The following is a 25,433-nucleotide window of genomic DNA, read 5'->3' on the forward strand; positions in this document are numbered from 1 at the left end:
AATTTGATAATACAGGTAGCCCTCATTTTATGCCGGGGTTAGGTTCCAGAAGGATTGGTTGTAAATCGAAACCGTTGTAAATTGAAACCTAGTTTATAATGTAAGTCAATGGGAAGTGAGGGAGTTAGGTTCCAGGGCCCTCTCAAAATTGTCATAAGTAACACCTAATACATTATTTTTAAAGCTTTGAAATGAAGACTTTAAATGCTAAACAGCATTATAAACCTAATAAAATAATCACACAACACAGACTTCACTTGCATTTTTCTGAAAACAGTTCTTTCTATGCATTCCAATCTGGACTGATTTATAGACAGGAAGATCTTGTTCCTTTGAAATCTGCTTGATAGCTCAGGTCTGCTTAAACTGATTAATTTCAGCTTACTTGGCTTTGCTGCAACACAAGCGGACAGCTCCACCTACTGGCTATTTTAATCAATGCACTGCTTCTCAATGCTTTTCAATAACAGTCACATGACTGGAAAAAAAGGTTGTTGTTCTGAAACGGTGCAAATTGAACCGTTGTAAACCGAGGACCACCTGTATAAGTAAACTAGAATTTTTTTTTTTTTAAATTGAATGCTCTGTCTGAATAACAAAATCATTTTGGGGGCTTTTAATACATGATCATGCACTAGAAAAAAATTGGTATTTCATGTCCCTTTAAATGCTTGAATAACGAAGCATGTCATTTTCCCACTTTAAATGGCCCTTTAAGTTTGAAAATTGTGTATTTTTCAGCCAAACCCTGTCACATAGTTCTGCAGAATATGCAGTTTGTTATCTTATTTCTGCTGAAGCCAAACAAAAAAGATTTTGCTAACACTATGACAGTAGAAAGCTTTGTCTTCTCCATACTGCAGTCCGGATTGGCTTTTTGAAATCTGGAAGGTGGTGGATGGTGTTTGCCCATTGAAAAACTGCAAACAAGGTGTTAATATGTTCTATTACCATTCAGACTTTGCTGATATGTTAATTTATTGGAAGTCTGTGGAAAATTGTTATAATTGCAAGGAGTTAATACTTAAATACTTAAAGTAGGTTTATTTACTCAAAATAATAATTAGGGCGATCTTCCTTTATTTGGAAAGTAGGACGACAAGAAGAAAGAGAAGGTGGAAGAAAAACAAACTCTCAAGAAAATATCTGGTCAAGATAAGGTTGTTTTGCATGATTTATTTTTTTAGATTCAGGTCATATGTGATTACAGACTAATTATGAAAGAAAGCCAGCAGTTGTGTTTTGTTTATGAAAGTACAACTTTGCCACCTGCTGTCTTGCAGTAAAACTGAACATGCCAATAATCTAGATCCGTTTCCTATACCAATAAATGTATATACAGTAAATGATGCACTCTCTCTCAAAAATATACATTTTACATCATGATCGCTGTTTAAGATCTCATAAGAACCTAACATCCCAGGAAGTAATGGTCACCTGGACACAGTTTAAGACATAATTTATCATATTAAAAAGAGTAAGAAAGCTTTCGAGACATCACTATACCAATATGAAAGAGGCACTAAGGCGACCATATCCTCTCCAGAACAGGCGCTGCTTCTACCAACTCTCTCCGGACTAAACTCTACTACTAAAAAAAATCCTAATCAGATGTGGCACTGAAAGCAAGCAAATCCATTCCAGAAGGAGCATTGGTTCTAGCAAAACCTCTCCAGACTAGACATGGCAAATCCTTTACAGGCAGGGCACTACAAAGAAGCAGAATCTCTCCTGGCAGAGCATTACTAACAGGCAAAGACTCTCTAGATGAGGCGCTACCAGCAAGCAAAGACTCTCTAGATGAGGTGCTACCAGCAAGCAAAGACTCTCTAGATGAGGTGCTACCAGCAAGCAAAAATTCTCTAGATGAGTCACTACCAGCAAGCAAAGGCTCTCTAGATGAGTCACTACCAGCAGGCAAATACTCTCTAGATGAGGCACTACCAGCAAGCAAAGGCTCTCTAGATGAGGCACTACCAGCAAGCAAAGGCTCTCTAGATGAGGCACTACCAGCAAGCAAAGGCTCTCTAGATGAGGCACTACCAGCAAGCAAAGGCTCTCTAGATGAGGCACTACCAGCAAGCAAAGGCTCTCTAGATGAGGCACTACCAGCAAGCAAAGGCTCTCTAGATGAGCCACTACCAGCAAGCAAAGGCTCTCTAGATGAGGCACTACCAGCAAGCAAAGGCTCTCTAGATGAGGCACTACCAGCAAGCAAAGGCTCTCTAGATAAGGTGCTACCAGCAAGCAAAGGCTCTCTAGATGAGACACTACCAGCAAGCAAAGGCTCTCTAGATGAGGCACTACCAGCAAGCAAAGGCTCTCTAGATGAGCCACTACCAGCAAGCAAAGGCTCTCTAGATGAGCCACTACCAGCAAGCAAAGGCTCTCTAAATGAGGCAATACCAGCAAGCAAAGGCTCTCTAAATGAGGCACTACTAGCAAGCAAAGGCTCTCTAGATGAGACACTACCAGCAAGCAAAGGCTCTCAAGATGAGGAACTACCAGCAAGCAAAGGCTCTGTAGATGAGGCACTACCAGCAAGCAAATGCTCTCTAGATGAGGCACTATCAGCAAGCAAAGAATCTCTAGTTGAGGCACTACCAGCAAGCAAAGCCTTTTGAGATGAGTCACTACCAGCAAGCAAAGACTCTCTAGATGATGCACTACCAGCAAGGAAAGACTCTCTAGATGAGGCACTACCAGCAAGGAAAGACTCTCTAGATGAGGCACTACCAGCAAGCAAAGACTCTCTAGATGAGGCACTACCAGCAAGCAAAGACTCTCTAGATGAGGCACTTCCAGCAAGCAAAGACTCTCTAGATGAGGCACTACCAGCAAGCAAAGACTCTCTAGATGAGGCACTACCAGCAAGCAAAGACTCTCTAGATGAGGCACTACCAGCAAGCAAAGACTCTCTAGATGAGGCACTACCAGCAAGCAAAGACTCTCTAGATGAAGCACTACCAGCAAGCAAAGACTCTCTAGATGAAGCACTACCAGCAAGCAAAGACTCTCTAGATGAAGCACTACCAGCAAGCAAAGACTCTCTAGATGAGGCACTACCAGCATGCAAAGACTCTCTAGATGAGTCACTATCAGCAAGCAAAAGCTATCTAGATGTGGCACTACGAGCAAGCGAAGGCTCTCTCGACAGGGCGCTACCAACAAGCAAAAGCTCTCTAGAAGTGGCACTACAAGCAAGCGAAGACTCTCTAGATGAGGCACTACCAGCAAGGAAAAGCTCTCTAGATGTGATGCTACCAACAAGCAAAGTCTCTCTAGATAGAGAACTACTAGCAAGCAAAGAGAGCACTACCTGTAAACAAAGGCTCTCTTGACAATACACTATCAGCAAACAAAGGCTCTCTAGACAGAGCACTATGAGCAAGCAAAGAGTGCACTGCCAGCGAGCAAAAGCTTTCTTGACAGAGCACCACCAGAAATCACATGCTCTCTAGGCAAGGCACTTCCAGCAACCACATGCTCTCTAGACAGGGCACTTCCAGCAAGCACATGCTCTCTAGACAGGGCACTTCCAGCAAGCACATGCTCTCTAGACAGGGCACTTCCAGCAAGCACATGCTCTCTAGACAGGGCACTTCCAGCAAGCACATGCTCTCTTGACAGGGCACTTCCAGCAAGCACATGCTCTCTAGACAGGGCACTTCCAGCAAGCACATGCTCTCTAGACAGGGCACTTCCAGCAAGCACATGCTCTCTAGACAGGGCACGTCCAGCAAGCACATGCTCTCTAGACTGGGCACTTCCAGCAAGCACATGCTCTCTAGACTGGGCACTAATAGCAAGCACATGCTCTCTGTACAAGGCACTACCAGCAAGCACATGCTCTCTGTACAGGGCACTACCAGCAAGCACATGCTCTCTGTACAGGGCACTACCAGCAAGCACATGCTCTCTGTACAGAGCACTACCAGCAAGCACATGCTCTCTGTACAGGGCACTACCAGCAAGCACATGGTATCTGTACAGGGCACTACCAGCAAGCACGTGCTCTCTGTACAGGGCACTACCAGCAAGCACATGCTCTCTGTACAGGGCACTACCAGCAAGCACATGGTATCTGTACAGGGCACTACCAGCAAACATGTGCTATCTGTACAGGGCACTACCAGAAGAAAACAAAACCTCACTAGACCGGACAATAATGAAGAAGTAAGGCTATCCAACATAAGTAGCAATAAATCCTCTCTAGATGGGACATAGCAGGCTGTATTCTGTATCTAGGTGCTGACATTATTTAGAAACAAAAAGCAGAGCTATAAAGAGTATATCATCTCTCCAGATCAGGATCCTGTCACTTGCCTTGGTTGGACTCAGCACATTTTGATATAACAGTGCAATTTATAAATAACGTATGACACAAACACATATTTAAAGGGCTACAATACAGTGTACACCACTGTTACTGATGTTTCATTCTAAGAGTTCTGTTTTTATATATTCTTTTGAAAACTTAACTTTACTTAGAGAGAACCAAATGTGTTGAATAATTTACACATCAGCAGAATGTTAAATAGGAAATTAAATAAACTACATATTTAAAGGGACATTAAACACAACATGTTTCTTTTATGATTTAACCTTTTAATGCCGTTCTATTCCGTCATAATTACACTGGGCTTTAAAGCCGTTATGACGGAATACAACGTCATAGTTAACGGCTGTCCTGAAGCCTTCTGTGCTTCCAGGATTTGATTGCGGTCTGGAGGGCGTTCCTAGGGTTGTAGGGATGCGATCCAATAATTGAAATCTCAGTTGTTCCGATGTAGACACTTTAACCCTGTCGCAAAAGGGTTAAACAGAGCATACATTTTAAACAACTTTCCAATTTTTCTTCTGTTATCCATTTTGCTTCATTCTCTTGGTATCCTTTATTGAAGGAGCACATATGTGCAGCCACCAATCAGCAGCTAGCTCCCAGCTCCTGAGCATACTTAGGCATGCATTTCTACAAATGGTACCAATAGAACTGAGCAAATTAGATAATAGAAGTAAATTGATAAGCTGTTTAAATTGACATGCTCTATCTGAATCATGAAATAAAACGGCATCTAGGGGTTAAAATAAATAAACTTATTTAAAGCTAGCAGCAATGTTTATTTGTCAGAGATTAAATGGATATAACGTTGCAATAAAGGCATTAGAACCTTTTTCTTTTTGCACCACTGCTTGCTATAACTATGCTTTAACCCAGGGGTGGGCAACTATCAGCCTTCCAGATAATTATGGACTACATCTCCCATGATGCTTTGCCATCATTCTGGCTGAAAGAGCATCATGGGAGATGCAAAAAATGCAAAAATGCTAAAAATTCTCTGGTATTTTGGGCAAGTTGTTGTCTGAAAGTCCCGGTAGTAAAAGGATTAATGGGACATGAAACCCAAAAAGAAAGTATTTCATGATTCAGACAGAGCATACGATTATAAAACAGCTTTGTTCTCTTGGTATCATTTAGTGAAGGAGCAGCAATGCACTACTGGGAGCTAGCTGAATACATCGGTAAAGCCAATAACAAGAGGCATACATGTGCAGTCACCAATCAGCAGCTAGCTGCCAGCTCCTGAGTCTACCTATGCATGTTTTTCAACAAATGATACAAAAAGAACAAAGCATAATAGAGGGAAGTTGTAATATAAAATATTATATAAAATATGCTCTATCTGAACCATGAAAGAAAAATGTGTTTTATGTCCCTTTAAGGTAGAGTCAGAGTGAAGTTTTAAATATTAAACTTGAATGAATATCTTATAATTAAAAATGCAAATGTAAAAATGACTTCAGATTGATTAAATGCCAGAACTTGAATTAATCTAAATCTAATCACATGTTGAAATGTTGACAGATCACGATAGCGCTCTCACTATAATGTGTTTATAAAATTACAGCTGTCTGTAAATCTATACCCCCATCTAGTGGCCACAAAAACTAAATACACATAGTTTCCATTAGTCCAACACTAGTATAGGAAGAAAAAACATTACTTATATGCTAAATCACATGAAAGTGATGCAGTATAGCTGTAAAAAGCTGACAGGAAAATATCACCTGAGCATCTCTATGTAAAAAAGGAAAATATTTTACCTCACAATCTCCTCAGCTCAGCAGAGTAAGTTCTGTGTAAAAAGTTATACTCAGCTGATGCCCAGCTGCAGGTAAAAAAAAATACAAAAAATGAAGCAATGAACAGCAGCCAATCAGCATCAGCAGTGCTGAGGTCATGAACTCTTTTACTGTGATCTCATGAGATTTCATAGTAAACTTCCTTAAACTGAATAGGGAAATAAGATGAGTGTGCACGAAAGCTACTTAGGAATTTTTGAGGTAAAATATCTTTCTTTTTTACATTGAGATGTTCAGGTGATATTTTCTAGTCTGCTTTTTACAGCTATGCTGCATCACTTTCAAATGTTTCAACATTGGGGTATCATGGCCCTTTAAGTATTTAAGTCTGATCCTACCTAAATACCAGGCAATCCTCCTCTGAACGAGGAGATCGTTTCAGCCTTCTGTGGACCCCATCAACCATATCCCTCTAGACACATTGGGCCGAAGGTGAAGGGGTTTATTAGGTAGCTTGTAGGGTTAATTTTAGCTTTAGTGTAGTGTAGTAGACAACCCAAAGTATTGATCTAGGCCCATATTGGTATATTTCATGCCACCATTTCACCGCTAAATGCAATCAAATAAACAAAATTGTTCACTTTTTCACTATTTTTTGGTTTCTCATTGAAATTATTTACAAACAGCTTGTGCAATTATGGCACAAATGGTTGTAAATGCTTCTCTTGGGTCCCCCTTGTTCAGAAATAGCAGACATATATAGCTTTGGCATTGCTTTTTGGTAATTAGAAGGCCACTAAATGATGCTGCGCATCACACTTGTATTATGCCCAGCAGTTAAGGGGTTATTTAGGTAGCTTGTAGGGTTAATTTTAGCTTTAGTGTAGGGATCAACCTCCCACCTGACATATCCCACCCCCTGATCCCTCCTTGACCCTCCTCAAACAGCTCTCTTCCCTCCCCCACCTCACAATTGTCACCATCTTAAGTACTGGCAGAAAGTCTGCTAGTGCTAAAATAAAAAGCTTTTTTTTTTAATATAATTTTTTTTATTTATTTTGCAGTGTTGGATCCCCCCTTAGACCCCAACCTCCCTGATCCCCTCCCCAAACAGCTCTCTAACCCTCCCCCCTCTACCTATTTGCTGCCATCTTGGCCACTTTTCTGTAGTGTAGCTGCCCCCCCCCCCTCCCTCAATAGCCTACCCCCTCCCAGATCCCTTTCTTAATATTTTTTATTAACCCCCCCCCCCCCCTTTCCCTCTCGCTCCATCCCATCATCTTCAATTTGTTCATTTGTTAATGTACTAGCGCGCACGCTCACGCCAATTATGATCCTGCACTATTATTTGTGCCACACAAAAGAATTAAAAACAAAATGTATGCTTACCTGATAAATTTATTTCCGGGCATGGAGAGTCCACAACTTCATTCCAATTACTAGTCGGATTTTCAACTCCTAGCCAGCAGGAGGAGGCAAAGAGCACCCCAGCAAAGCTGTTAAGTGTAACCTCCCTTAACCATAATCCCCAGTCATTCAGCCGAAGGAAAATGGAAAAAGAAGAAACACAAGGGTGAACATGTGCCTGAGATTTACTCAGAAAAACTTCTGAATTATAATTAAAGAGAGGGCGAGGTCATGGACTCGTCATGCCCGGAAATAAAGAAATTTATCAGGTAAGCATAAATTTTGTTTTCTTTTCTATGGCATGGAGAGTTTACATGTCATTCCAATTACTAGTGGGAACCAAAACCCAAGCTAGAGGACACAGAATGAATAGGGAGGAAGAACAAGGACCTAAACAGAAGGCACCACCGCTTGAAGAACCTTTCTCCCAAAAGAGGCCTCAGCCGAGGCAAAAGTATCAAATTAGAATTTGGAAAACGTATGCAGAGAGCACCATGTAGCTGCCTTGCAAATCTGTTCCACAGAAGCTTCATTTTTTAAAGCCCAAGAAGAGGAGACAGCCCAAGTGGAACGAGCCATAATTCTCTCAGGAGGCTGCTGTCCAGCAGTCTCATAAGCAAAACGAATCAAACTTCTCAACCAGAGAGAAAGAGTAGTAGAAGTGGCCTTCTGACCCTTACGTTTTCCAGAGAAAACAAAAAACAGGGCAGAAGATAGCCGAAAATCATTAGTAGCTTGTAAGTAAAATTTTAGAGCACGCACAACATCCAAGTTATGCAAAAGACATTCCTTATGAGAAAAAGAATTAGGACAAAAAGAAGGAACAACATATTCCTGATTAATGTTTCGATCCGATACCACCTTAGGGAGAAACCCCAATTTAGTACAAAGGACCGCCTTATCTGTATGAAAAATAAGGTACAGGGAATCACACTGCAGAGCTGAAAGCTCAGAAACTCTGAGAGCGGAAGAAATAGCAAGGAGAAACAAAACCTTCCAAGATAACAATTTTATATCAACAACATGCATCGGCTCAAACAGAGTTTAGTGCAAAACTTTAAGAACTAGATTAAGGCTCCAAGGAGGAGCAACAGGTTTAAACACAGGCCTGATTCTAACCAGGGCCTGTACAAAAGCTTGAAAATCTGGTAAGTCTGCAAAACGTTTGTGCAAAAGGATAGATAATGAAGAAATCTGACCCTTCAGAGTACTGACTGACAAACCTTTCTCCAGGCCATCCTGAAGAAAAGTTAAAATACGGGGAATCCTCACTCGGCTCCAGGAGAAACCCTTAGATTCGCACTAATAAATATATTTATGCTATACCTTATGGTAAATCTTGCGAGTGAAAGGTTTGCGAGCCTGAAGCATAATATCAATGACTGCTTCAGAAAAACCACGTCTCGACAGAACTAGGCGTTCAATCTCCAAGCAGTCAGCTTCAGAGAATCCAGGTTTGGATGGAGGAAAGGACCCTGAATTAGAAGGTCCCGGTAGAGATGACATCCTTACTAGATCCGTGAACCATAGCCTGCGAGGCCATGCAGGAGCTATTAGGATTACCGATGCTCTCTCCTGTTTGATAAGAGCAAGGTCTCGTGGAAGGAGAGCAAAACAGAGGAAACAGCTATGCCAGAGAGAACATCTAAGGAACCGCTAGAGCATCTATCAGAACGGCCTGAGGCTCTCTTGACCGTCAACCATACTTTGGAACCTTTGCATTTTGGCGAGACGCCATCAGATCCAACTCTGGAACCCCCCACCTGAGGATTATCTGAGAGAACACTTCCAGATGAAGAGCCCACTCCCCGGGATGAAAGGACTGTCTGCACAGAAAGTCTGCCTTCCAATTGTCCACTCCTGGAATGTGAATGGCCGATAGGAGACAGTCGTGAGCTTCCGCCCACTGCAGAATGCGAGTCACCTCCTTCATGGCCAAGGAACTCTGAGTTCCTCCCTGGTGGTTGATGTAAGCCACTGAGGTGATGTTGTCCAACTGGAATCTGATAAACCGGACTAAAGATAATTAAGGCAACGCTAAAAGGGCATTGAAGTTTGCTCTCAACTCCAAGATGTTTATGGGAAGAGAAGACTCCTCCCGAGACCACAGGCCCTGAGCCTTCAGAGAACCCCAAACAGCTCCCCAGCCTGACAGGCGGGCGTCCGTAGTCACAATCACCCAGGAAGGTCTCAGGAAGTAAGTGCCCCAAGACAGATGTTCCTGTGAAATCCACCACGAGAGAGAGTCTCTTGTTATGGGGTCCAGATTTGTCCTCTGCAATAAATCTGAATGGTCTCCGTTCCATTGACGAAGCATGCAAAGCTGCAGTGATCGCAGATGGAACCGAGCAAAAGGAATGATGTCAATGGAAGCCACCATCAGACCAATCACTTCCATGCATACAGCCATTAATGGAGGAAAAGCAGACTGGAGGGAAAGGCAGGAAGCAAGAAGTTTGGATTTTCTGACCTCCGTCACGAAAATCTTCATGGTCAGGGAATCTATGATTGTCCCTAGGAAACACTTGTAGATGGAACTAGAGAACTCTTTTCCAGATTCACCTTCCACCTGTGGAAACGTAGAAAAGACAACATTGCTGCGTGAGATTTTGCTAGTTGAAAAGATGACGCCTGAACCAAGATGTCGTCTAGATAAGGCGCCACAGCAATTCCCTGGGATCCGATCACTGCCAATAGGGTTCCCCGAACATTCGGTCTTGTTTGGAAGAGGAGGACTTCTGTCCCTTAAAGTTGTGAAAGGAATGAAAATTAGAAGTCTGCCGACCCCTATTCTTCTTGTCCTGAGGTAGGAAAGATCCCTTTCCACCCATAATTTCAAGAAATGAATTCCGCAAGACCAGGTCCAAACAGAGTTTTACCCTTATAAGGAAAAGCCAAAAGCTTGGCCTTTGAAGAAACATCAGCCGACCAAGATTTTAACCACAGAGCTCTGCGGGCTAGCACAGTGAAGCTAGACATCTTAGCTTCCAGTCTAATTCTCTGCATGTTGGCATCACAGATAAAGTTATTGGCCAGGTTGAGAGCTTTGATCCTATCTTGGATCTCCTCAAATGTAGTTTCCTCTGAAATAAGATCAAACAAGGCATCACACCAATAAGATGCTGCTCCCGCAACCGTGGCAATACTCGCTGCAGGTTGCCACTGTAATCCTTGATGGATGTACATCTTTTTTTAAGTAAGCCTCTAGCTTCTTATCCATTGGATCCTTAAAAGAGCAACTATCCTCTATAGGAATGGTAGGTTTCTTAGCAAGAGTAGAAATAGCTCCTTCTACTTTAGGCACAGTGCGCCATGAGTCACGAATAGAGCCAGCAACAGGAAACATCTTTTTAAAAACAGGGGAAGTGGAAAAAGGAACCCCTGGTTTATCCCATTCCTGAGCTATAATTTCAGACATCTTTCTTGGAACAGGAGAAACCTCCACAGAAGATAGAGAATCATAAACTCTATCCAGTTTAGAAGACTTTGTGCGGTTGACAGCAATCAAAGGTTAAGAGTCGTCCAAAGTAGCTAAAACCTCCTTCAGTAGTAACCGGAGGTGTTCAAGCTCAAATCTAAAATTTACCTCTTCAGATTCTGAAGATTTTTCTGCTAAAGTGTCAGAGTCTGAGATTTCACCTTCAGAAGCTACTGAAGTATTTTCCTCATCAGACAAATGAGAAAGATTGACTAATGCAGACTTAGCGGGGTTAAATGTCTTACTGTCAGGCAAATGTTTAGATTTTCTCTTACGCTTACCCGAGGCAGGGAAAGCTGACAAAGCCGCTGATACTGCAGAAGTAATCTGAGCAGTAAAATCCACAGGAAAATAAACACCCCCAGGTGGATGAGAGGACACAGAAGCCACAGTATGAGAAACAATTAAGGCTTGGGACGTTTGAGGAGAAAACTGAGGCATGTCACGCACAGTATTGACCTAAGAGACACTTGGCTCAGAAGGGAGTAACTTGTCCTTAAATTTTATAAGTTTTAGCTAAACACAAGGAGCAAAATTGCATAGGCAGGACAATTTGGGCCTCTAGTCCATAGCTATAGTAGAACAGGTCCCACTAGCAATGACAATTTAGATGAAAAATAAAATAAAGAAATTTGAAATATCAAAATTAATTATCAAGGTTAAATATCAAATTTAAACACCAAAATTAGGAACAAATATAGATTGTCTATAGTATAAAAAAAATTAAAACAACCTCAGATTGCCTGAGGCTCCTACCAGCCAGAAAACACCCCCACTAGTAAAAGGAAAACGGAACTCTCTTGCAGTGATCCACTCATCTAGATAAACGATCCGGATAGATGATAGCTCTACCGTAGTTTCAAAATGAACAAAACCGACACGAGAAGCCTCTAGCTGTGCTTCTTAACGGCTCCGCTCCGATAATGTGGAAGTGCAGGCGTCACGTGAGCGGGTCAAACAAAAAACTGCACCATCTGAGAAAGAGCGTGAAAAAAAGTGACTTGCAGATAAAATAAAAATAAACGGCTGAATAATAAAACCGTTTTTAACTACAGTATCAGATAAGCCCCATCAAGCGTAATAATCATGTATAAGCCTCTAAACATAGAAGCATTTATGTATGACTGGCTATATAAAGGGACAGTCTAGGCCAAAATAAACTTTCATGATTCAGATAGAGCATGTAATTTTAAACAATTTTCCAATTTACTTTTATCACCAATTTTGCTTTGTTCTCTTGGTATTCTTAGTTGAAAGCTTAATCTAGGAGGTTCAAATGCTAATTTCTTAGACCTTGAAGGCCACCTCTTTTCAGATTGCATTTTAACAGTTTTTCGCCACTAGAGGGTGTTAGTTCACGTATTTTACATAGATAACACTGTGCTTGTGCACGTGAAGTTATCTGGGAGCAGGCACTGATTGGCTAGACTGCAAGTCTGTCAAAAGAGCTGAAAAAAGGGGCAGTTTGCAGAGGCTTAGATACAAGATAATCACAGAGGTTAAAAGTATATTATTATAACTGTGTTGGTATGCAAAACTGGGGAATGGGTAATAAAGGGATTATCTATCTTTTAAAACAATAAAAATTCTGGTGTAGACTGTCCTTTTAATAAAGGCTATCCTCTACCGTTAACCCTTTGCATCCCTTGGCGAAGTGAACTCCCTAAATCTCATACTGGTTTTTAAGTGCCAAAAATATTGTCCCCAATATGAATCCTTAACTGATAAGGATTATTATGTCTCAAAAAAGATCTGATAATGAAGATTAACCTCTTAAAAGCTGCTGTCCTTCTGTACCTAGAAGGCAAAGGCACTTACCTTAGATCCCACTGCAGGACAGATGCTGCTTATTAGGTGTGGCAGGTACTTCACTCCCTGTCATGGACCTGTAGGAAAAGAAAGAACAGAGTAACCAACTCTGGCTTTCTACAAAAAAGGGTGGCAAAGTGTTAAAAGTAAAGCAAAGACAACCTCGTCGCCTTTTAACTGCTAAAAGCCACCACTACTCTTACTAAAGAGATTGACATGGACACAGCTAGACCCTAATCCTTGCTTGCAGGGAAAAGTACCCATAAAAGGATTAAATATCTTCAAATACCAACTTCACACATCCTTCATTGACAGAGGCAAAGAGAATGACTGGGGATTATGGGTAAGGGAGGTTACACTTAACAGCTTTGCTGGGGTGCTCTTTGCCTCCTCCTGCTGGCCAGAAGTTGAATATCTCACTAGTAATTGGAATGATGCAGTGGACTCTCCATGCCATAGGAAAGAAATAAAACTATTTCCTTAGAGCATTTTATTTTTAAACACGTTCCTATTTTGTTACTATGTGTTCAACTTCTTCAGAGAGGTTCGACTTGCACTCCTGGAACACCCTAATTCTGGTCTAGATGAGGATATGACTATTAACTGGAGCATACACATGTATGCCTACTTTTCCTTTGCTCATTAGCTGTATCCTTATCTGGACAGCACATGAGCAGGAGAATATGTATTTAACCACCTATGCTGGGATTAAACACATAGTCAAGGAAATTCATTTGCTTAAAGTTAATGTAAATTTTGATGCTAAAGTGCCAGGTTTATAAAACTTCGATCAAAAACAGGGCCACTTTAATTCATCAAAATTTACATTTCACTCCTGTTGTGAAAAAAAAACTTACCTTTTAACCCCTTAAGGACCAGCGACGTACCCTGTATGTCGCTGGTCTTTTTTTGAGACTTGATTGTTTTATAGCGTGGTCTTGCCACCAGCATTGAGACTGCTCTATTCCCCAAAGCCTGCTGGAGGGATGGAATTAATAGCGTGTTCTTGCTAGACTTGTGCTATTATGTCCTGAAAAAACCCTTAACGACCAGTGACATACAGGGTACATTGTGGTCATTAAGGGGTTAATCTTCACAGCAGCTCCAGCTTCCTCCGGTCTCACAAGCCATTTCTGATGTCAGAATGATTGATAGGTCATCCTCCAATCACAGCTTCCCCCCCGGGGGAATCAGTGTCTGATTCAACGCTGTGATTGGAGGAAGCCGGATGCCTCATTTTAGACACAGGAAGAGGTTTTGAAACGGGTGGAGGAAGCTGGAGCTGCAGTGAAGATTAAAAGCTAAGTTTTTTTCACAACAGGAGTGAAATATAAGTTTTGATGAATTAAAGTGCCCCTGTTTTTAATCAAAGTTTTAAAAACCGGGCACTTTAGCATCAAAATTTACATTCACTTTAAAATTAAAATGGATTATAGCATTTTATTTTTACACTAAAATGTCCCTTTAGAAGGAAAAGTAAACATCTTGTAATCTGGTGTGTTGCTATAGAATATCAGCCATGTCTTTATGTTTTTGAAACAAATTAACATCGTTTTTACTGCAGTTATATTTCAGTAGCCAAACTCCTCCCACCATTTGCCTTATTTGGAGAAGCCAGTCAGAGCTTTAGTCTGCAGACAACAAGGCTAGTCACTATAATACAGTTAGTATACAGTGAATTGTTTTGCAGTTGTTTTCTGATAAAGCCAGTTAGGGACAGGTATATAGCGGAGTAATCCATAAGAAGTCAGTGGGATACATTCCAAACTCTTAGAATCAGAAACTGTCCCATTTTCAGAGCTAAAATTACATAAGGGGGAACATAAATAATGAAAATATACTGCAAAGTTGTCCTATTAACTAAACCTTTTTTTTAAAAATCTCAAGGTGTTTACTGTCCCTTTAAGCCAAGGTACAGTGAGGATCTTTTGAGCACCTATCTGTTGATCCAGGGAGTACAGTGAGTTTGAAATTAATTTTAACTTTGGAACATTCAAGAGATATGAAACCCAACACAAATTATTTCATGATTCAGATAGAGAATACAATTTTAAATGACATTCCAATTTACTTCTATTATCTAATTTGCTTAATTCTTTAGGTATCCTTTGTTGAACAATTAGCAATGCACATGGATGAGCGAATCACATGAGGCATATATGTGCAACCACCAATCAGCAGCTACTGAGCCTATTTAGATATGCCTTTCAACAAAGGATATCAAGAGAATGAAGCATATTAGATAACAGAAGTAAATTGGAAAGTTGTTAAAAATTGCATACTCTTTCTAAATCATGAAATAAAAAAATTGGGTATCATGTTCCTTTAAGACTCACACCATCGATAAGTTAGAGACTTTTTAGCAATTAGTGGCACTGGTCTGTCTCTAAAAACAGAAACAATGAAAAAATGTTTTCTTCTTCTGACCACAACTTTTGTAAATTAACACTAGACAATGCCAATATAGTGTGTTTTCTGGGAAAAAGATACATTTTTAAAGTTGAAAATAAAAAAACTCCCACAAAGGCGATAGTGCAGTAGACTAGTATGGCAAAATGTGCAAATGAAGGCACCGAGTGTATAAACACCCTCACCCAGAGTTCTTATTAGCCCTTAAATTCAAAAGCTCTATGATCTAAGAAAATCATAGAGAATCGGGATAAACTAATAGTATTAAACAATAATTAGTGAAAGTCAATCCTAGCGTTGTACAAACGCTAGGATTTACTATTGAAACAAATAAAGGGGACTTTCATTCATGAAGTATAAGATACTTCATGTAGAAAGCTCCTTTATTTGTTTCAACCGATCGCCATTCTTAGCTGCTACAGCAGCCCACGGCTTACAAATTTCTTTGCTAAGAGGTGACGTTTTCACCTCTTAGCCAATAGCCATGCGGTAAATCTGGCTCCCATGGGGCCCTTTATAAGTGCCCTTTATTTGTTTCAATAGTAAATCCTAGCGTTTGTACAATGGTAGGATTGACTTTCACTTTAACAAATCACCTTTGTATAATGATTTAATCAAGAGTGCTGTTATTTATTACATATGTATATAAAAACACTTTAAAGTAATACAGACTTGTTATTTTAAAGGGATAGTAAGCACCCAAATTGCTATTGTTTAAAAAGATAGATAATCCCTATATTTACATTTCTCAAGTTTTGCATAACAAACACTGTTATATTAATATACTTTTTACCTCTGTAATTAACTTGTATCTAAGCTTCTGCAGACTGCCACATTATCTGCGTTCTTTTGACAGACTTGCATTTCAGGCAATTAGTGCTGACTCTTAACTCCACGTGCATGAGCACAATGTTATTTATATGAAACACATGAACTAGCGCTGTCTAGCTGTGAAAAACTGTCAAATGCATTCAGATAAGAGGCGGCCTCAAGGGCTTAGAAATTAGCATATGAGCCTACCTAGGTTTAGCTTTCAACTAAGAATAACATGAGAACAAAGCAAATTTGATTATAAAAGTACATTAGAAAGTTGTTTAAAATTACATGCCCTTTCTGAATCATGAAAGTTTAATTTGGAGTTTACTATCCCTTTAAGCCTTTGGATTGAAGAGCTAGAAAGAGATCTGGCATAACAAGTGGGAGCTTATTCCCTCATCAACCCATATTTCCGCACTTCAACAAACTGGCCTAGAGTCCTAAAATATAGATTAGTTTTTAATTATATATCAAGATGTTGTATATTCATGGCTGTAATGTTTAATGGAATTAATTTACCAAAACAAACAAAAATCAGTTCACAATATCATGCTCTCTTAGAGGTTTCTGTCAGATTTTTGGGTGCAATTTTTCTATCTTGAAGATATTATCAAATATTGTTGGTTTTGTAGTTCTAAAAACTGTGAATCTGTGTATGCAGAAATAACATGTAAAATAAACAAAGAGAGTTGAAAAATAGACCTTAAAGAGACATAATCATAAACGACAACTATTTGGGTTTCAGATTGAGCACAAAATTTTCAGATTTCAGATTTAATTCTATTATCAAATTTGCTTCAGTCTCTTGGTATCCTTTGTTGAAGGAGAGCAATGCTCTACTGGATCTAGCTGAACACATTGGGTGAGACAGTGACAAGAATTTAGCTCACAGTAGTGCACAGCTTCTGAACCTAACTAAGTATGCTTTTCAACAATGGATACCAAAAAAACAAAGCAAATTATTGTCTTGATTACAAGTGGAGTGTTAATTCATTGCATCCCGTAACTGGGTAAATTTGTCCGTTTACCGGCGCACTTGAAATAACCAAGCATTACAAGTGGTTGGTTATTGCTACCGTGAGCTCGCGGGAAAACAATTAGCGCTCTGAAAATTAACCAGAGATCAGATCTCTGGTTACATTTTCTAAATGTGCCACAATTGCCCCCAAAATAAAGTGTGAGCTTCATTTTCTAAAAAAAAAAAAAAAAAAAAAAAAAAAAAAAAATGTGGCATCTTTATTTTTTTTAAAACTGCATGAAGCTTTTTTAGGGGTTAAAGCGAGCGGTTGTGGGCTGTTAGAAAAAAAACGGCACTCAAAATTGCATTTACATTTATGGGAACTGTGGTATTTCTATAAATATATATGTATATGCTTATATACAAATATATTTATGGGTTAATATGTGTATATACACATAAATATATGTACAGTCATATACATATATATTTACATTTGCTGCCCATCGCTACGCGACATACCCCCTTCACTGCACTACGTTCTCATGCCGTGTCTCACGGCATGAGAACAAGGCTCCCATTGGAGCCTATGGAAGATCGCTCTATTGAGCCCAACGCTTCCATGCGCTTGACCTCAAATACCAGCACACATTTGCGTGCGATGGTATTACAAGTGGAGCACAAATATTATAATCTAGCCCTAAATAAGAGAAGTAAATTGGAAAATTGTTAGAAATTGCATGTTCTTTCTGAATCATGAAAATTTAATTTTGACTTTACTGTCCCTTTAATGCCATTACTCCCTGCAAATCTATGTACACAGAATCAACCCACACTAAGTTTCATGAAGTTCAGTGAATAGAGGATTGGAGTGGAATAGATTTGCACAAGGACCTAAGTGTGAGGAGGAAGCATTAAATAAAACTAATTCAATTTTTATTATTAATGTAATCATTATTTTTCTCCTTCCAATAAAGTACAGCTGAAAATTTGATCAAATATGAATGATGAACCTATTAAACTCGAGATAGTTCCCCTTCCAATGATTTCAATGATCTATCTCTGCATATCTAATGATATATAACCAAATCAGTAATGGTCTGATATAACCAGAAAAATAATCTGAAAAGTTATTATTCTAAAAATAAAAACCATGATTTAAATCAAATTTAAAATTGTTCTTACTGACTAGTAACTTAAATTGCGATTTAAATCAATTTGATTTAAATCAAATCCACCCTAGCCGATATAAACATATCATTTAGTTCTTGATTATTTTTCATTTGCTTTTTGCCACACATCAATGTAAAATGTTCAGTATAATTGTATCTAACTTTGTTTTTAATTTTAAGCTCTAAAATTAAGCACATTAAACAATTTGAGATTGTAATTAAATATGTTTAAATATGTGTAGTAAAAAATATATATACTTTGGACCATTTTATCTGTAATCTAACCCTGAAAATTGATAGTTCTCTCTATTCTCGTAATCTTCAACGCCATGTTGAAACCTAGGTTTTCACGTATTCATCTCTTCTTCTAAGGTTAATAAGGGATGAAATAACACAGGTAAAAAAAGAGAGAGCAAACAAGGCTACATGGAATTCATGATAGATAGTTATAAACCTTTATTCCAAACAGCCTTGTTTGCAAACTCCCTTTTTTGCCTGTTTTATATTTGTCTCTTAGTTATCCTCAGCAAGAGAGAGATAAGGAGAAACCTAGGTTCCAACATGGCAATGCCCATAATTTTGTAGAAACTAAACCATTACATTTATATCTTTAATAGTCAAACAACTAATAATTAACCGCTTAATGACCGTGACGTACCATGTACATCGCACGTCGTTAAGGGTTTTCTTATTATAGTGCGGGTCCCACTTTGTCCATATTTAAACAGGTAATGAAACTTAAAAAATACATCTACATGTTATTCTCAGGCAAATCTTTTCTTAATTGCATTAATCTATATACCATTTATTTAGTGTTAAATGTCCCTTTAAGCAAGTATCTATTTTGCACCAGTGCTGAGTTACTCACCTATAGACTGACTGTTAAAGGTTGCCACAATCTGAGGGCTGCAAATGGCTTCAAGTCGATTCTTTAGAGCCTCCAGATATACACATTTCTCAGAGTAGTCCGGAGTATCAACCAGCATTGTGAGACTCACTTGCATGCTGGTCAGCTTCTCTGAGATGGCCGTGATATTCTGCATTGATAGAACAATCTTACAATTACGGTAATATTAAACCAAATGTAAAGATGGCGTCTCTTATACACTTTAATAAACACAGAATCAAAAAAATTAAAATTAACTTTCCCAAAGCAAACAAACTAATCCTTTTCTGCCTCCTTAAGCAAGCACACACTGTTATCTCTATATTAGCAGCTCAAATGATGCAGAAGAGAGTAACACACACCTGGGTTTTGAATGTTTCTTCTATGTCTGCACTAAGTGTACTCCACTTATCAGCTTCCTGAAGAGACTCCGCAGCCAACTGCATACGTGACTTTACTTTATCCATCTCTACCAGAACCTAGATGACGAAAAGTCATAAGGATAAGAAAAAAACATTTCCCTTTATGGCAACTTTAAATTTAAATAAAATGATATACCGATTTGTTTGGCATATAAGATGAACCTACATATAAGATGCAGAATATTGCTAGAATGTTTTTTATTTTATTTTTTAATTGCACAATAAAAAAAAAGTTATAAGGGCTCACAGATATGAGGTCTCAGGTGTTAGAGAGAGAAAAAAAGGCAGGCAAATTGCTTTAATATAGAGATACATACATATACAACTCTAAATATGTATCTGTGTGTGTGTGTGTGTGTGTATGTATATATATATATATATATATATATATATACAGTATATATATATATATATATATATATATATATATATATATATATATATATATATATATATATATATATATATATAATGCTCAAAAAACAAAGTATTGCAGTATGCAGTGATACCTTTAATATTGGACTAACATAATATTTCAAAGACAAGCTTTCAAGAGTTTTCCTCTCTTCCTCAGGTCTGAAGCAATACTGATCAATCTGATATAGATACATATCACATACAACAAATGGAAGGGAGGGAAGGGGTGAGAGGGGTGTCATAAAAAGCAGAGAATGTGTCTGAAGGAGAAAATGAAGGAAAATGAATATTGTGCCCCTGTTGGTCATCACTTCACCCAGACTGGTCACTCTATCCTTAACCTCAAGATTAAAATTCTTAAAGGGAATTTCAAAGACTCTCATGAACGAAAGATTTTTGAGATGAAAATGATCACACATTTCAATACCAGAAATGAATGACTTAAAGGGACACTAAACCCAAAAAATTTATTTCATGATTCAGAAAGAGAATGCAAATTTAAACAACAATCCAATTTACTTCTATTATTTATTTTGCTTCATATTTTAGATATCCTTAGTTGAAGAAAAAGCAATGCACATGGGGGAGCCAATCACATGAGGCTTCTAAGTGCAGCAACCAATCAGCAGCTACTGAGCCTATCTAGATATGCTTTTCAGCAAAGAATATCAAGAGAATAAAACAAATTAGATACTAGGAGTAAATTAGAAAGTTGTTTAAAATTGCATGCTCTTTCTATATCATGAACGGAAAAAAAACAGAATTTATGCTTACCTGATAAATTACTTTCTCCAACGGTGTGTCCGGTCCACGGCGTCATCCTTACTTGTGGGATATTCTCTTCCCCAACAGGAAATGGCAAAGAGCCCAGCAAAGCTGGTCATATGATCCCTCCTAGGCTCCGCCTACCCCAGTCATTCGACCGACGTACAGGAGGAAATATGCATAGGAGAAACCATATGATACCGTGGTGACTGTAGTTAGAGAAAATAATTCATCAGACCTGATTAAAAAAACTAGGGCGGGCCGTGGACCGGACACACCGTTGGAGAAAGTAATTTATCAGGTAAGCATAAATTCTGTTTTCTCCAACATAGGTGTGTCCGGTCCACGGCGTCATCCTTACTTGTGGGAACCAATACCAAAGCTTTAGGACACGGATGAAGGGAGGGAGCAAATCAGGTCACCTAAATGGAAGGCACCACGGCTTGCAAAACCTTTCTCCCAAAAATAGCCTCTGAAGAAGCAAAAGTATCAAATTTGTAAAATTTGGCAAAAGTGTGCAGTGAAGACCAAGTCGCTGCCTTACATATCTGGTCAACAGAAGCCTCGTTCTTGAAGGCCCATGTGGAAGCCACAGCCCTAGTGGAGTGAGCTGTGATTCTTTCAGGAGGCTGCCGTCCGGCAGTCTCATAAGCCAAACGGATAATGCTTTTAAGCCAAAAGGAAAGAGAGGTAGAAGTTGCTTTTTGACCTCTCCTTTTACCAGAATAAACAACAAACAAAGAAGAAGTTTGTCTGAAATCTTTAGTGGCCTCTAAATAGAATTTTAGAGCACGGACTACGTCCAAATTGTGTAACAAACGTTCCTTCTTTGAAACTGGATTCGGGCACAAAGAAGGTACAACTATCTCCTGGTTAATATTTTTGTTGGAAACAACTTTCGGAAGAAAACCAGGCTTAGTACGCAAAACCACCTTATCTGCATGGAACACCAGATAGGGCGGAGAACACTGCAGAGCAGATAACTCAGAAACTCTTCTAGCAGAAGAAATTGCAACCAAAAACAAAACTTTCCAAGATAATAACTTAATATCTACGGAATGTAAGGGTTCAAACGGAACCCCTTGAAGAACTGAAAGAACTAGATTAAGACTCCAGGGAGGAGTCAAGGGTCTGTAAACAGGCTTGATTCTAACCAGAGCCTGAACAAACGCTTGAACGTCTGGCACAGCTGCCAGCCTTTTGTGAAGTAAAACAGATAACGCAGAAATCTGTCCCTTCAGAGAACTTGCAGATAATCCCTTCTCCAAGCCCTCTTGTAGAAAGGATAAAATCCTAGGAATTTTTATCTTGTTCCATGGGAATCCTTTAGATTCACACCAATAGATATATTTTTTCCATATCTTATGGTAAATTTTTCTAGTTACAGGCTTTCTAGCCTGAATCAGAGTATCTATTACAGAATCTGAAAACCCACGCTTTGATAAAATCAAGCGTTCAATCTCCAAGCAGTCAGTTGGAGAGAAACCAGATTCGGATGTTCGAATGGACCTTGAACAAGAAGGTCCTGTCTCAAAGGTAGCTTCCATGGTGGAGCCGATGACATATTCACCAGGTCTGCATACCAAGTCCTGCGTGGCCACGCAGGAGCTATCAAGATCACCGAAGCCCTCTCCTGGTTGATCCTGGCTACCAGCCTGGGAATGAGAGGAAACGGTGGGAAAACATAAGCTAGGTTGAAGGTCCAAGGTGCTACTAGTGCATCTACTAGAGTCGCCTTGGGATCCCTGGATCTGGACCCGTAACAAGGAACCTTGAAGTTCTGACGAGACGCCATCAGATCCATGTCTGGAATGCCCCATAATTGAGTTATTTGGGCAAAGATTTCCGGGTGGAGTTCCCACTCCCCCGGATGGAATGTCTGACGACTCAGAAAATCCGCTTCCCAATTTTCCACTCCTGGGATGTGGATTGCAGACAAGTGGCAGGAGTGATCCTCCGCCCATTGAATTATCTTGGTCACTTCCTCCATCGCCAGGGAACTCCTTGTTCCCCCCTGATGGTTGATATATGCAACTGTCGTCATGTTGTCTGATTGAAACCTTATGAATTTGGCCTTTGCTAGATGAGGCCAAGCTTTGAGAGCATTGAATATCGCTCTCAGTTCCAGAATGTTTATCGGGAGAAGAGATTCTTCCCGAGACCATAGACCCTGAGCTTTCAGGGGTTCCCAGACCGCGCCCCAGCCCACCAGACTGGCGTCGGTCGTGACAATGACCCACTCTGGTCTGCGGAAGCTCATTCCCTGTGACAGGTTGTCCAGGATTAGCCACCAACGGAGTGAATCTCTGGTCCTTTGATCTACTCGAATCGTCGGAGACAAGTCTGTATAATCCCCATTCCACTGTCTGAGCATGCACAGTTGTAATGGTCTTAGATGAATTCGTGCAAAAGGAACTATGTCCATTGCTGCAACCATCAATCCTATTACTTCCATGCACTGCGCTATGGAAGGACGAAGAACAGAATGAAGAACTTGACAAGAGCTTAGAAGTTTTGATTTTCTGACCTCTGTCAGAAAAATCCTCATTTCTAAGGAGTCTATTATTGTTCCCAAGAAGGGAACTCTTGTTGACGGGGAAAGAGAACTTTTTTCTATGTTCACTTTCCATCCGTGAGATCTGAGAAAGGCTAGGACGATGTCCGTATGAGCCTTTGCTTTTGACAGAGACGACGCTTGAATCAGGATGTCGTCCAAGTACGGTACTACTGCAATGCCCCTTGGTCTTAGAACCGCTAGAAGGGACCCTAGTACCTTTGTGAAAATTCTCGGAGCAGTGGCTAATCCGAATGGAAGTGCCACAAACTGGTAATGCTTGTCCAGAAAAGCGAACCTTAGGAACTGATGATGTTCCTTGTGGATAGGAATATGGAGGTACGCATCCTTTAAATCCACCGTGGTCATAAATTGACCTTCCTGGATGGTAGGAAGGATCGTTCGAATGGTTTCCATTTTGAACGATGGAACCCTGAGAAATTTGTTTAGGATCTTGAGATCTAGAATTGGTCTGAATGTTCCCTCTTCTTTGGGAACTATGAACAGGTTGGAGTAAAACCCCATCCCTTGTTCTCTTATTGGAACTGGATGAATTACTCCCATCTTTAACAGGTCTTCTACACAATGTAAGAATGCCTGTCTTTTTATTTGGTTTGAAGATAATTGAGACCTGTGGAACCTTCCCCTTGGGGGTAGTTCCTTGAATTCCAGGAGATAACCTTGAGAAACTATTTCTAGTGCCCAAGGATCCTGAACATCTCTTGCCCAGGCCTGAGCAAAGAGAGAAAGTCTGCCCCCCACCAGATCCGGTCCCGCATCGGGGGCCATCCCTTCATGCTGTTTTGGTAGCAGTGGCAGGCTTCTTGGCCTGCTTACCCTTGTTCCAGCCTTGCATCGGTCTCCAGGCTGGTTTGGGTTGAGAAGTATTACCCTCTTGCTTAGAGGATGTAGAAGTAGAGGCTGGTCCGTTTCTGCGAAAGGGACGAAAATTAGGCTTATTTCTAGCCTTAAAAGACCTATCCTGAGGAAGGGCGTGGCCCTTTCCTCCGGTGATGTCTGAAATAATCTCTTTCAAATCAGGACCAAACAGTGTTTTGCCCTTGAAAGGGATGTTAAGCAATTTTGTCTTGGAAGACACATCCGCTGACCAAGACTTTAGCCAGAGCGCTCTGCGCGCCACGATAGCAAATCCTGAATTTTTCGCCGCTAATCTCGCTAATTGCAAAGCGGCATCTAGAATAAAAGAGTTAGCCAATTTAAGTGCATGAACTCTGTACATAACCTCCTCATACGAAGATTCTTTATTGAGCGACTTTTCTAGTTCTTCGAACCAGAAACACGCTGCTGTAGTGACAGGAACAATGCATGAAATTGGTTGAAGAAGGTAACCTTGCTGAACAAACATCTTTTTAAGCAAACCCTCTAATTTTTTATCCATAGGATCTTTAAAAGCACAACTATCTTCTATGGGAATAGTAGTGCGTTTGTTTAGAGTAGAGACCGCCCCCTCGACCTTAGGGACTGTCTGCCATAAGTCCTTTCTGGGGTCGACTATAGGAAATAATTTCTTAAATATAGGGGGAGGAACAAAAGGTATGCCGGGCCTTTCCCATTCCTTGTTTACTATGTCCGCCACCCGCTTGGGTATAGGAAAAACATCGGGGGGCACCGGAACCTCTAGGAACTTGTCCATCTTACATAATTTCTCTGGAATGACCAAATTGTCACAATCATCCAGAGTAGATAATACCTCCTTAAGCAGTGCGCGGAGATGTTCTAATTTAAATTTAAATGTTACAACATCAGGTTCAGCTTGTTGAGAAATTTTTCCTGAATCTGAAATTTCTCCCTCAGACAAAACCTCCCTCCTGGCCCCTTCAGATTGGTGTGAGGGTATGTCAGAAACGTTATCATCAGCGTCCTCTTGCTCTTCAGTGTTTAAAACAGAGCAATCGCGCTTTCTTTGATAAGTAGGCATTTTAGATAAAATATTTGCAATAGAATTATCCATAACAGCCGTTAATTGTTGCATAGTAATAAGTATTGGCGCACTAGATGTACTAGGGGCCTCTTGTGTGGGCAAAACTGGTGTAGACACAGAAGGGGGTGATGCAGTACCATGCTTACTCCCCTCATCTGAAGAATCATCTTGGGCACTATTATTATCTGTGGCATCATTGTCCCTACTTTGTTTGGACACCATGTCACAATTATCACATATATTTAAATGGGGAGACACATTAGCTTTCATACATATAGAACATTGTTTATCTGATGGTTCAGACATGTTAAACA

General features: G+C 39.9%; 1 protein-coding gene across 1 annotated transcript in view; it reads right to left on the reverse strand.

Annotated features, from left to right (window-relative positions):
- COG7 (component of oligomeric golgi complex 7) overlaps nucleotides 1-25,433 on the reverse strand; it is a 336,481-nt gene that overhangs the window by 297,983 nt on the left and 13,065 nt on the right. Inside the window, exons 4-5 of the mRNA XM_053694578.1 lie at nucleotides 19,382-19,498; nucleotides 19,002-19,170 (exon numbers count right to left, since the gene is read on the reverse strand). Coding sequence (XP_053550553.1) covers nucleotides 19,002-19,170; nucleotides 19,382-19,498 — 286 coding nt within the window. The remainder of the gene's footprint in view (nucleotides 1-19,001; nucleotides 19,171-19,381; nucleotides 19,499-25,433) is intronic.

This window comes from Bombina bombina, chromosome 11 (assembly GCF_027579735.1).
Source record: "Bombina bombina isolate aBomBom1 chromosome 11, aBomBom1.pri, whole genome shotgun sequence".
NCBI classification, from domain to species: Eukaryota; Metazoa; Chordata; class Amphibia; order Anura; family Bombinatoridae; genus Bombina; species Bombina bombina.